This window comes from Populus euphratica, unplaced genomic scaffold (genome assembly GCF_000495115.2).
Source record: "Populus euphratica unplaced genomic scaffold, PopEup_1.0 scaffold128.1, whole genome shotgun sequence".
NCBI lineage: Eukaryota > Viridiplantae > Streptophyta > Magnoliopsida > Malpighiales > Salicaceae > Populus > Populus euphratica.
Window position 1 is genome coordinate 109601 of NW_011500015.1, and position 11617 is coordinate 121217.

The 11617-nt window shown below is 34.6% G+C and overlaps 2 protein-coding genes across 3 annotated transcripts; one reads left to right on the forward strand and one right to left on the reverse strand.

Moving 5' to 3' along the window:
• Positions 1-3631: 3631 nt before the first annotated feature.
• Positions 3632-5246, forward strand: LOC105141628 (small ubiquitin-related modifier 1-like). Its single transcript, XM_011048897.1, has 3 exons — positions 3632-3828; positions 4713-4862; positions 4979-5246. Exons 1-3 carry the CDS (start codon positions 3742-3744, stop codon positions 5051-5053), a joined length of 312 nt encoding a protein of 103 aa, XP_011047199.1. The 5' UTR covers positions 3632-3741; the 3' UTR covers positions 5054-5246.
• Positions 5247-6192: 946 nt separating this feature from the next.
• On the reverse strand, positions 6193-11617 carry LOC105141627 (G1/S-specific cyclin-E protein). 2 transcript variants are annotated; one of them, XM_011048895.1, is made up of 10 exons: positions 11264-11617; positions 11022-11104; positions 10059-10200; positions 9680-9961; positions 9454-9601; positions 7697-8635; positions 7351-7589; positions 7189-7262; positions 6693-6804; positions 6193-6347 (listed from the first exon to the last, which is right to left on the reverse strand). In XM_011048895.1, exons 2-10 carry the CDS (start codon positions 11075-11077, stop codon positions 6315-6317), a joined length of 2025 nt encoding a protein of 674 aa, XP_011047197.1. In that variant the 5' UTR covers positions 11078-11104; positions 11264-11617; the 3' UTR covers positions 6193-6314. The 2 variants fall into 2 exon arrangements, with proteins under 2 accessions (XP_011047197.1, XP_011047196.1); XM_011048894.1 differs by having other exon boundaries at positions 11201-11617.

The following is an 11617-nucleotide window of genomic DNA, read 5'->3' on the forward strand; positions in this document are numbered from 1 at the left end:
ATGGAAAATATCTCTTACTTGATTAGAGGAAAAATATCTTTATACACTTGTGCTTAATAATTGACTGAGCTCAAGTGAGCTAGATCTGAAAGAATGCTAGATCCATACATGTTTAGGCTTGGTGTTTAAATAAGCCTTAGTATGTTGGGTCTGACAGATCATCAGACTCATTTATTCTTAGGCTCAATGTTTGATTGAGCCTAAAAAGGCTAGATTTGGCAAATCACCAGCCCATACATGATTGGGCTCAATGCTTTGTTAACTCTTGAAGAATTAGGTCTAGCAGATCATTAGACCTATATATATGTGGGCTTAGTGTTTTATTGAGTATAAGGATGTTATATTATTACCTAATTTATGGTTCCTCTAAATGAGAATCCAAAATAAAAATAAAGATAAAATACGTTAATCCATCAATAGTCTAATGGCGATTGTCGATCCAAATTTTTAGAGATGTCATTTATGCTAATACTCCATGAATTAGTATTTAAAGTAATTTATAAAAAGGATAATTTATTAATTTCGAAGGTGAGGGATTATAGAAAGTAAGTATAGCTGGGATGTTAAAGGAAGTTAGAGAGCAACTTTCTTTTTACATGCAAAGCTTGAACTATGGATATAAAAAGAGAACAAGGATATGAGAGGCAAGAATTCCACTTATAGTTTTCAATTTTTAAATAGCCAAGGACAAGGTTTTATGTCAAATGATTGGAGGATGGACCAATGGAAGGACTAAGATTATCTAAACTCGTATAAAACTAGTATAAGAAATGTAAAAAACATTTTTCATCTCAAAAGAAGTGGCTAAATGCAAGAAAGTTTGATATAAATACACTTAAAAATTCATTAACAATGAGTTGAATGTAATATGATATTTTAGTGGTAACTATTATTATAGGATGAAGATATAAAGAGTAGGTAAAGAAAAATTATATTCTAATCATTAAAAAAATAAAAAATATTTTCTTCCTTTTCAAAATACATTTATAAAAATGTATATTTTCTTCTCAAAAACTACTTTTTAATTAGTATCTTTCATTTTTTTTTAATCTTAGTTACACTTATCTCTTCTAGTTGTAAGTATTAACACAATTTAAGCATCATAGAATATTTCCTTACAGGGAATGTCATGAGCGGATCTAGAGATCTTAAGTTTGCTAAAAATAAAATACATTTCATTCATTACACAAAAATATATGTGTGATTGCATCCTTAAAATTGATTATTAAGTATTTATAAAGGGAGGGTTGATCCTCTATTATGTTACAAAACCTATTAGATCTCTCTTAATTAAGACAATAAAAGGTTTTTAACAAAGACTTATAATGATCAAAGATATGATTATAGTTGAATGCAATTAGTATTCAAGATATAAGTGAATTATAACTTTGTTTTTATATTTTTTAAAAATAAAATTTTAGTCTCTTTAGTTAAAAAATTTTATTTTCAATCCTTATATTTTTTATATTTGTTTATAACTTAGTTGTTTTTTTAATTTTCAATATTGCAATACTAATTTAAGCTTTTCCACATCAAATTAAAATGGTAATAATCTATTAGCGAGTTGATAGTTAAAATTTGTCAAAAAACTAACTTATAATTCTCCAAACTAGAGAGATTAAAGTATCAATTTCTTAAGAAAAGAAAACATGAACTAACTTTGCATTTACTATTTATTCATTTAAATAGTGTTTTTGGTTATTGTTATGAGACAAAAAAAAACAGAGAAAACACGACAATAAAAAAAAGCCAAAGACAGAATTGTGTTTGATAGTCGTGTACAAGACAAAGTGATTATCTCTCTACCTTGTTTGATTTTCATGGACAAGACATGATAAAATATAAAAAACTCAATGAAATATGAAAAGCTCTATTCTTCTTTTAATATGTATTATTATCAGATTTACATATTAAAAAAAATAGATATTATTTTTCTTACATTAGTTTATATTGAGTTTTAAAATTAATAATATTATAATAATCGTGGTTATAAAATCATGACTGACTTGATTGGTTGACTTGGAAATGAGTCGGCCTAGGATCTGAATTCGTTAAAGTTTAAGAAAAAATAGAGAAAGATTAACTCAACCTGAACTAGTCAAAATCCTGGGTTAATCTAGTATAAAATATAGGCCAAAAACATGTTGATTTTTTATTGAAAATTTCTTTTGGTGAAAACAAAATTACTTAAATTATTTTTATTTTATTTTTTTGTCAACCAAGTTGACCCTTTTGATCCATAAAGTGAACATTGCATTCAATTCATTTTTAAATCTAATTTTAAAACTATAATAATAATTATTTTTATTTATATATTTACTCAACTCAACCTGAATTGATCATCTCGTCTCATAACCCGAGCTTTGCCTTAGTCAACTCCTGAGTTGGGTTTTAAAAATATATTAATAACAACTTTTATTCTTTTTTTGCCTGAGTCAGCTCGGGTTCCTCTAATCTGTGATCTTAGCCTTTCACCTGGTTGAAAAACCCGTTGATGTTTTTTGAAAATTTCTTTTGGCCAAAACAAGATTGCTTATATTATTTTTATGTTTTTTTTTTTTTCTGTCAACCAAATTGACCCTCTTGATCCATAAAATGAACCATATCTCTAATTTACTTTAAAATCTAGTTTTAAAATTATAATAATAATCACTTTTATCTATGCATTGACTCATGTTAACCCAAATTGATCATCTCATCTCATGACTCGAGCCTTGCCCTGGTCAACCTCCTATTCAAATTTTAAAACTATAATAATAACAACTTTTATTCTTAATTGGCCTAAGTCAACTCGACTTCCTCTAAACCATGATCATAGCATTTTCTAGGGTTGGCTCTTAAACTAAGTTTTAAAATTATAATAATTATTATTTTTATTTTTATATTAACATGAGTCAACATGGGTTGACCCTTCCAACACATGACTTGAGCCTTTCTCCTAGTCATCTATTAAATCAGATTTTAAAAATATAATAATAATCATTTTTATTTCTATATTAACTTGGATCAACCTGTCCCATAACCTGAATTTTATCTTAGCTCAATCCCTAAGTTAATTTTTAAAACTTTGATAATAAATATTTTTATTTTTAAATGTTTTAGTTGAATAATTTTGAAATTTAGAGTTTTTACAAAAAAAATAAAAAATAAAAAATATATATATTATCTAATGTGTTCTTTTTATATCTTTTATTTTTAAAATATAAAAATTTATTTTAAAAATAAATTTATTTTTATCTTTTCAAGTAAGTATATTTGTACCTTCATTATCTTGATATTAATCGAACGCTAAGTAACATATCTAATGTAGAGTACGTACGGATTCAGTAATTGGGCACGCTCACCAGTCACCAGCAGTCACCAACAATGGGCCTCACAGCTCTGTCCATTACCTAATGGGCCTCTAACCAATATCCCTTGGTAAATTACCGTGGTTATCAGGTGTACTCTAATCTACCCAGTCCTTCCACAATTCCATTCCTTACTGGACAGAATCCGAACTTATCATAAAGAATTAACAAAATCAGAACACCAAAGCAATCATCCATCGACACGTATTCTGAAAGAATTGACCACTGAGTTTCAGAGAAAGTCGTCTGGAGCAGAATATAATAAAGTGAACATAAATAAATAAATATTACAAACACTAATGCAGTCGCAGCGAAGGTGAGGAAAAGAAACCCTGATTTCTTGTCTTTTCCTACTCGAAGAAAAAGAAGAGAGCGAGAGGGAGAAGAGAAAATGTCTGGGGTGACTGGTCAGCCGCAAGAGGAAGATAAGAAGCCCAACGATCAGTCTGCTCACATCAACCTAAAAGTGAAAGGCCAGGTATCTTTTTGTGTTTGGTTGATGTTGTGATTTTTCTTTGTTATGGGGTTTGTTTCCTTTTAATCTTTCCATATTTGTGGTTTTAGTTTTTCTCTCGCAATGTTTTTATCGATCTGTTAGGTTTTTGCTTTGCGCTTAGGTTGTTTGACAGTGTTTTGTTTGGGGTTTCTGTTATTTATTTATGGTTTTGGAATTTTTTTTGCGGCTTTTTGCTACTGCAAAACTCATATGGGTTAATTGGTTTGTGAATGTGTCTATTGTGTCCATGAAAATAAAGGGGTCGTGGGTTTTCAGTACTTGTGTAGTGTTTGGAGAATGATAGTGATCTTCACAATCTCTTTGTGGTATAAATTATTTCAGTTTTTATTAAGTGATCTGCTTCTTTGTCATATTTTGAGTTCTTGATTAAAAATGGGTTATGTTTAGGGAAAACTCCGATGAGACTGCACGACGTCTTGCCACTGTTATTTTGGCTTCTTTAAGACAGTTTGGCAGGGGTTAAAACGGTTTGGATAAGAATAAGAGTGCAATTAGTCTTATGTGAACAGAAATTGTGTTAGAGAAAATCCATGCGAGTGTCAAAGACGAGTGGAAGAATTTGAGAAAGTTATGCTTTTAGTAGTTGCTCATCTTGTGTATCTGGGTCATTGCCCCTTTGAATCGTGGTTATTTTTGTAGATTGAGGAACTTTGTTGCTGAACCCTTCAAAATGCTGAATTACAAGTTTCAAGTTGCGTCTTTAATTGAATTTTCATCCTGGGGTCGTTCATAGTTGTCTTTTTTTGAAGATATGAGTTGTTAGAAGTATGTTATCTGTATGGATGTTATAAGACTCCTATTTTCAAGAACATGCTGGTTGAAGTCTTTTTTTACTATGATTGTAGGATGGAAATGAAGTATTTTTCAGGATCAAAAGAAGCACACAATTGAAGAAGCTGATGAATGCCTATTGTGATCGCCAATCTGTTGAGTTCAACTCAATTGCCTTCTTGTTTGATGGTCGTCGTCTCCGTGGAGAGCAAACTCCTGATGAGGTATCTCTCTCCATGCTTGTGCATGCACACAGTCACTCATGCATCGATAAATAAAAGCATGGATTATAGACAGCAAGTTAATGCATATATTGATTTTCATCTTTTTCTTTATGCAGCTGGACATGGAAGATGGGGATGAGATCGATGCTATGCTGCACCAAACTGGTGGTGCTATGAAAACAAGTAATTAAATGCTGATGGAAAGATAATCTATCTAGTGGATGTAGGTGGCAATAGGTTCTTAGGATTGTTTGTAATGAACATCGATACACTGGTCTTGTTTTGGTATAAAAGCTCTCACCAAGAGCTTTGACAGTAACTGTGCTATCTGCTAGGATTTGGATTTGCAATGTTTCAGTTTGCTGGGATATGGCTCCTCTCTCATTCCTTGCTCTCCCCTCCATTTACTTCTCCATGTGTTATTTATTGTGTTGGTTGAGGGTGCTATCAGAGGGAATGTTTTATCTGACCTCCTTGATTGTATAGTAAAGTAGATCGAAACTAATCACATTGTGGCATGGGGGATTTCTTTCGGTGGGGATTGAGCTACATAAAAAAGGGTCTCCCGCCCCAGCAAATGCCCTTTCGTTTTCGAATGAACTTGATATTGGAACTCTGAATTTGTATTTTTCAAGTCCTGCAAGTTGTTATGCACTCGGAAAACGGGCATGAGAAAAGCAACCTTCCACCCGTTAAAATACGCCGCTTGGATGTTGAAAGTTTTTGACCCAACGCAGACTGTGTGCTCTTAGAACAACTAAATACAGGAAACGTTATCAACAGAATCTACTCTTGCAGTAGCTATTATTAGCATATCTCAGCCGCACCTATAAATGGTCTGAAGCCTGAGCATAATGTGGGGCAAGGAGTGAACGGATAATTTCCTTTCCTGATCTCTTGTTTTAACAAAAATCTTAGTACGTTTCACTTTCCCAGCCTCTAGGATCCATGATATGTTTGCTGTGCTGCTGAGATGGAGACGCACTGCATTCCCATTACAAGAATTTGTTTCAGCATAATCAGCAGAGACACCAGGTTACGAACAGTTGCCAGTTACATCGTGTCATCTCAATTAACCTTATTAGACTGAATCTTGATAATGTCTGAGATGGGAGAGAGAGTCATTCTGCAGGACTCCGTCAACACTCAGGGAACCTTACAGCTTAAAAGGGCTTTTTGATATTTGATAACTGTACAAGCTGTCTATACATGCTATTTACATATAATTGCAGAGCATGAAAAAGAAATTCAAACAACACGAAACAAACAAAAGAATAAAGCTCTTTCTATGGTACTTCTGTAACTATTTGCAGAATCTGCTGCCCTGTTCAACCCATTTTGGTTTTAGCAGTTAGTTTTTTTTTTTTTGTCGTCAAATATATTTTGCAGCGCAAGACTGGCTCTGCATCCATTTGTATAGTTTCCTTTGGACCCCCAAAAAATTGCTCAGCTTCATCTGATGTGAATTTTCCTACTCCCTTCAGACTGCAAAATCAGAAGCAACTATCAGGCTAAAAAATATGCAATTAGGAAGCTGAATCTAAAGCAGAGAACTGAAGTCTAGACATTGACACCATTATAAGAAGCGCTGAATTTTTTTCTACCGGTGATGTGGAGAGACTAATAAGACAATTACTAACACTAGTTGCATCTAGCCATTGATGCCTCAGGTATAAACCACAGTATCTCCTGGAACTCTCAAATAATCCTTACTGATTTCCTCTTCTATAAACCTTTTTTCTTTCCTCTTTCTAAAATCACATCTTTTATGCAACAAATCTATCATTGGATGTTAGATTCATAACATCAGAAAGCATTTTGAAAACTTACCACCAGACTTCGAGCCTCAGGTGTCACCCTACTGTTCCTATAATCTGATGGTTGTGACCTTGGCGCCTGGCCAAGTAATCTCTGGATGAAATCCTGTATGTGATTATAAATGCTGTACACCAGCACATCAGAAAAGAAAAATATAGTAAGAAGCAGAGCTTATCAATTAATCTGTAGGCTAGAAAGCAATGAAAAATTCAATGATAATTCCAACACAGCAATTAGAAGGGAATCTTAGCTAAATCCTTGAAATATTTCTTGTTTTATGAATTGTTCTGCAAGGATATATAATATCTTCATAAAAGTACAAAAGAATGAAATCTCAATGCAACTGTCTTGGATCTGAGGAGAATGGTCTTGAAAATCTCTTTCTTTATCCATTATACTGGCTTAAATTCAGATATTTTATACACAAACCAATGATAATCAGGCACCGTATTATCCAGAAATAAAGCATATAGAAGCTGGGTTTTTTTTCTCACTGATGTGAAATTACCTTAGGCGATGCCTGTTGCAGGCTGTGAAGAAGGCAACAAAACCATTTAATATACTCCTAACAGCACGAAAAACCTGAACAAGTTACAAACATAAATACCATTGACTTCATAATTGCATACTTGTGATCAAAATGCAATTAGCAATTACAGTGTCTTCCAACCTGAGAAAAAAGGTCATTCCAGAGCGAACGCCACACTGAAACTTCATATGTACTCACTGTTGCCTTAGAAACTGAAGCAAGCTGGAATATTCCACTTACAGATTGCCAAAGATCCCCAATCATTTCTGATATCCACCCCCAAGTGAAAGCCACAAAACCAGCTAGTGCAAGGACCAAGCGAATCGGAGCATAAAGTATTTCCCAAACAGTCCAGAATATGGGATATATGATGGAAGTTGCTGCAGCACAAAAAGCAACAAACATATAATGGAATTTGTACGACCTTATAAAATAAGAGAGTATTGCTTACAAAGTAGCATATAAACCAAAACAGCTGAGAACCTACCAATGCTCCAGAGAAACCATATAGGCCATGCAAAAATCTCTAGTAGGTCTCCTAACACACTGCAAGATGATTCAATCACAATCCAAACAAAGGAATATGAGCTCTCTGCTACTTCAATGAACATATTCCACGCTGGAAGAAGAAAGCCTAAGATCTCAGCAAGCGGTTCAATCAGTGGCTGCGTGAAAACTGAAAAGAAGGATCTAGTGGTGCGTGTGACCATCAGAAACCAAGTAACAGCTTTCTCAAAGTTATGTAGAAATAGCATTGTTCCCAGATACTTGATCCTTGAAACCATCTCCCAAGTCTCTATCCAGTCAAAAAGCGGTCCACACAAACTAGATGCAGTTGCCTTCAGAACAGGAACATTTTTGTACAAGTCATAAAATCCAATGAGAACAGTGATAATTGAGATTAACACATACAAAGCTCTTGCTAGAGGGCACATCCAAGGACGATAAAGATGGCAAAACCCTGGATATGACTGAAGAAAGATAACCCAAGATGGAAGCCCAGCTTCCAATAAAGTTAGTAACCGCAGGTCAGACATTACCACTTGCCTTAGTTTAAATGGCAGGTCATGATCATTGAACCTAAACAAAATCAAAACATCCCTGTATTGCTTAGCTTCAATAGCATTTTCACAAATACTGGCATCAGTCTCTGAGCTGTCTGTGAAGTCTTCATGTCCACATGGTGTTTCCTCAGTATAACAATCAACTTCAACCCCAGTTCCAACAGACTTCATCACTCTTCTTCTCTTATAAGGCCCAGTGGGTGGTGGAGTGTGTGGCTCACTCGCTTTATCATCCAGGGTTCCAGGACATACATCAAAACTGCCACCAAGGCAGTATGAAGAATTATCTTCCATCCTCAGATCATCATCATCAATAGGGGATGTCGTTGAGAAATTTTCTTCAGCATCATAAAAGGTATCTCCTGAAAATTTCAGGCAACATTAAACATGGTAATTTTAAGCTCATTACTGAAAAGAAATACGTAGCCCCATCAATATATCAACATAATAATTACACCAGCAAGATGTTAACATGTCAGTTAGGTTGCACTGCACCTGAACTGGCAAAAGATGCAATAATCAAGGATCAAATGTCAGTTGTTAATGCCCGCAAAGGTCCTACTTATTGACCTAAATTGAGATTTTATTCATGAATACCATCTAAACAGAAAGACGATGGTGATGGTGGTGAACCAAACCATTGGAAATTTGTACTTCATTTATTTTCCAATGTGAAAAGAACTACCTCTACAAAAAGTCCAGATTCTAAAGGAAAAGCTTCAGACCTAGTGCATACTAACCCCACTGTTCACTTTCCAGACACAAAACTATGCATTTTACAACCATCACACATCAATTTGGATGCCACAAGTTCTACAATTTATGACCATACCTATTGGAACACAGACTGCGTTTCTCTATGAAAAGTGACTATACTGTAAGCATTTCATATAAAAAAATTCCTCGATCTCCAAATGAATATAAAAGACAGTCCTCTCAGTTAACATGTTAATTTATCCACATGGGGCATGATCCTTGCAATGGTGAACCAGATAAAGGAAGTTATCAAAATCAGTCACCACCTACATCCAGCAGGCAGTTTGTTTCAACACAAATGGAGGCATGCCCCAATATCTATCCGTATTCATCATCATATCCTTCTTACCAATCCAGAATTCAACAAAGATAGTTGCTTTCTTCCACTATAGTAAAATAAGGAATCATGCGTGCAACAGAATACCTGTAGCAGAATCCAGAAAATCTTTCAATTTTAGCAGCTCAGAGAGAGTTCCTGAGAACCATGAAGATAAACAACTTGCAGCTTGAGCTACACTATCAAATTCCCATCTTCGCATAATCTTAGCTTCGATAGCCAGAGATGTGTCAGTCTGCAATTGAAATGATAATCGTTGACCAAAACAATGCTCACTATCAAAAAATATATGGAACATTTAGAAAGGCAGTACCTGAAGCTCGTTTAAGTAGTTAATACCCCGCACATCTTTCCATGCAACTTCAAAGACAATAAAACCATAAAGCGTCCTGTGCAATTCACTGCTTAAGAGCAAAGAGTTCCTTAATTTATTCACAGGTGGCAAACCCTTCTTCCGGGACAAAGTTGCCACTTCAATCAATGAGAACCATCTCTCATATTTCTTTGATTTACTAGGATTACACTGAGAAGAAGCCCCCTGTCCTTCTTTTCTCCCCCTCTTTGCCTTAGTGTTTGCAAAAGGAGATAACCTGGACTGTAGATGAATAAGAAAATGACATTAAAACCACAGATGGTTAAGGGCAGACTTGAAAAGGAGAGTTTTTGACAAAGCTAATTCAAGAGTTAACAACCTTGGTAACCATCAATTGCCACAAGTGAGCTGGGTGTGAACCTAGGTTTCTCAGCCATGGCCGATTGTCCACCAAAATATATAATTTGCGACTTTCAAACGCAATGAAAAGGCTAAGATCTGAGAGATAAGACTGCAAGTCTCTAAAATCACAGGAGGCAAAAAAAAGATCAAAAAGAGCTAGCATTCAGTAACCATACTCAACACACTAAAACACTAACAGCCCTCCCATGCTCTTAACACTACAAGGTTCCCAACCATATGATATATTCTAAAAAAGGAAAGAATTAAAAAAAAAAATCTGCAGCATTTTCAAAGCAGGCAGATCCATCATGTACTTAGATGCGATCAAACACACCGACAATGACGGGTACCCAAAAACATTGGTTTTGATAGTCATGCTAAAAGTTGCATGAAGTCATTTAGGGACAAGTGAAATTTATTCCTACATCAAATAAAATACAAAAGACTATCAAAACAAATTAATTACAGACCATAGACTACCATGTTGGCCAATGTTGATCATGTCTTCCAAAAACACTGGTGTGTTCGACAAGAGAACAAGATTCCAAAATAGCAATGAAAAGTCACCAGGGTAGATTCTCATTCATATGCTTCTTAATCTGAAATTGTAATATTAATTTTGTCACACTTTTTCCTCCACTTTTCCCCTTTTTATTCCATTTTACCTAGAAAGAAAGTACTCTATTAGAATTGCAAAAGCATAATACCATGTACAAAACTCACACTTCAAGTTTGGAATAACGAATCAATGATTGACTGGCATTCCAAGTATATCAGACAAACAATCAAATTTAATAACCTTTTTTCCTAAAAATAACAAGATTTTCCTTTTTACTAAAAAAACATAAATCGAAAATTCCGAGTTCTTTCCCGGATGAAATTCAAACAAGTTTGAGGTACATGAAAGTTACAGGAACTGATGATAAAAGGCAGGAAATACCCAATCTGGAGACTTGTCAAGGGAAAAACGCATTTAGAAGAATCAGCTTTCCCCATTAGAATTTGGTCCAAAATCAAAATTCACTGCACAGTAACACATGCATTTCTTATTATTAGCCTTGGATTAATTCCATTCATTAAATTAAACACACAATATAATTAAATAATGTAAAAAAGGACCTTGAGAATGAGGATGAGAATTCCATGAAAATAGTGAAAGAGAGGAGGAGAGAAAAGAATCACCGGCGAACTTCATAACAGGCGAGAGCAAGAAGAAGAGGAAATCATTGGTTATGGTAATTGAAGGACGGCAATGAGATCATCATCATCATCAAAACATCAACACAATAACCAACGTCAAGCACATGGAAAAAAAAAAAACAGAGACAAAGACAACTTCTGTAACCGAACCGCCAGATTATATTGATTCGATTTTAACCAGATGGCGGGGGAGGAGGAGGAGGAGGTTCTCGTGTCTTTGGAATAGAGGAGCTTGCGTGGCCTGAAAGTGGAGTCCTAATAAGGTTCGCTAGTAGGTTCGACACGTTTATATATAGTTAGTCAGAGGAGGAGCAGGAAGGCGGGGGAGGGGGAGGG

What these genes read in the sequence shown, in the direction of transcription:
- LOC105141628 (XM_011048897.1), top strand. Translation starts at nt 3,742, where the DNA reads ATGTCTGGGGTGACTGGTCAGCCGCAAGAGGAAGATAAGAAGCCCAAC. An exon ending in ACCTAAAAGTGAAAGGCCAG is followed by an intron (nt 3,829 to 4,712) that starts GTATCTTTTTGT and finishes CTATGATTGTAG; the next exon opens with GATGGAAATGAAGTATTTTT. An exon ending in GAGAGCAAACTCCTGATGAG is followed by an intron (nt 4,863 to 4,978) that starts GTATCTCTCTCC and finishes TTCTTTATGCAG; the next exon opens with CTGGACATGGAAGATGGGGA.
- LOC105141627 (XM_011048895.1), bottom strand. Translation starts at nt 11,077, where the DNA reads ATGGGGAAAGCTGATTCTTCTAAATGCGTTTTTCCCTTGACAAGTCTC. An exon ending in GGCAATTGATGGTTACCAAG is followed by an intron (nt 9,962 to 10,058) that starts GTTGTTAACTCT and finishes ATTCATCTACAG; the next exon opens with TCCAGGTTATCTCCTTTTGC. An exon ending in ATGGTTTCTCTGGAGCATTG is followed by an intron (nt 7,590 to 7,696) that starts GTAGGTTCTCAG and finishes TTTGTGCTGCAG; the next exon opens with CAACTTCCATCATATATCCC.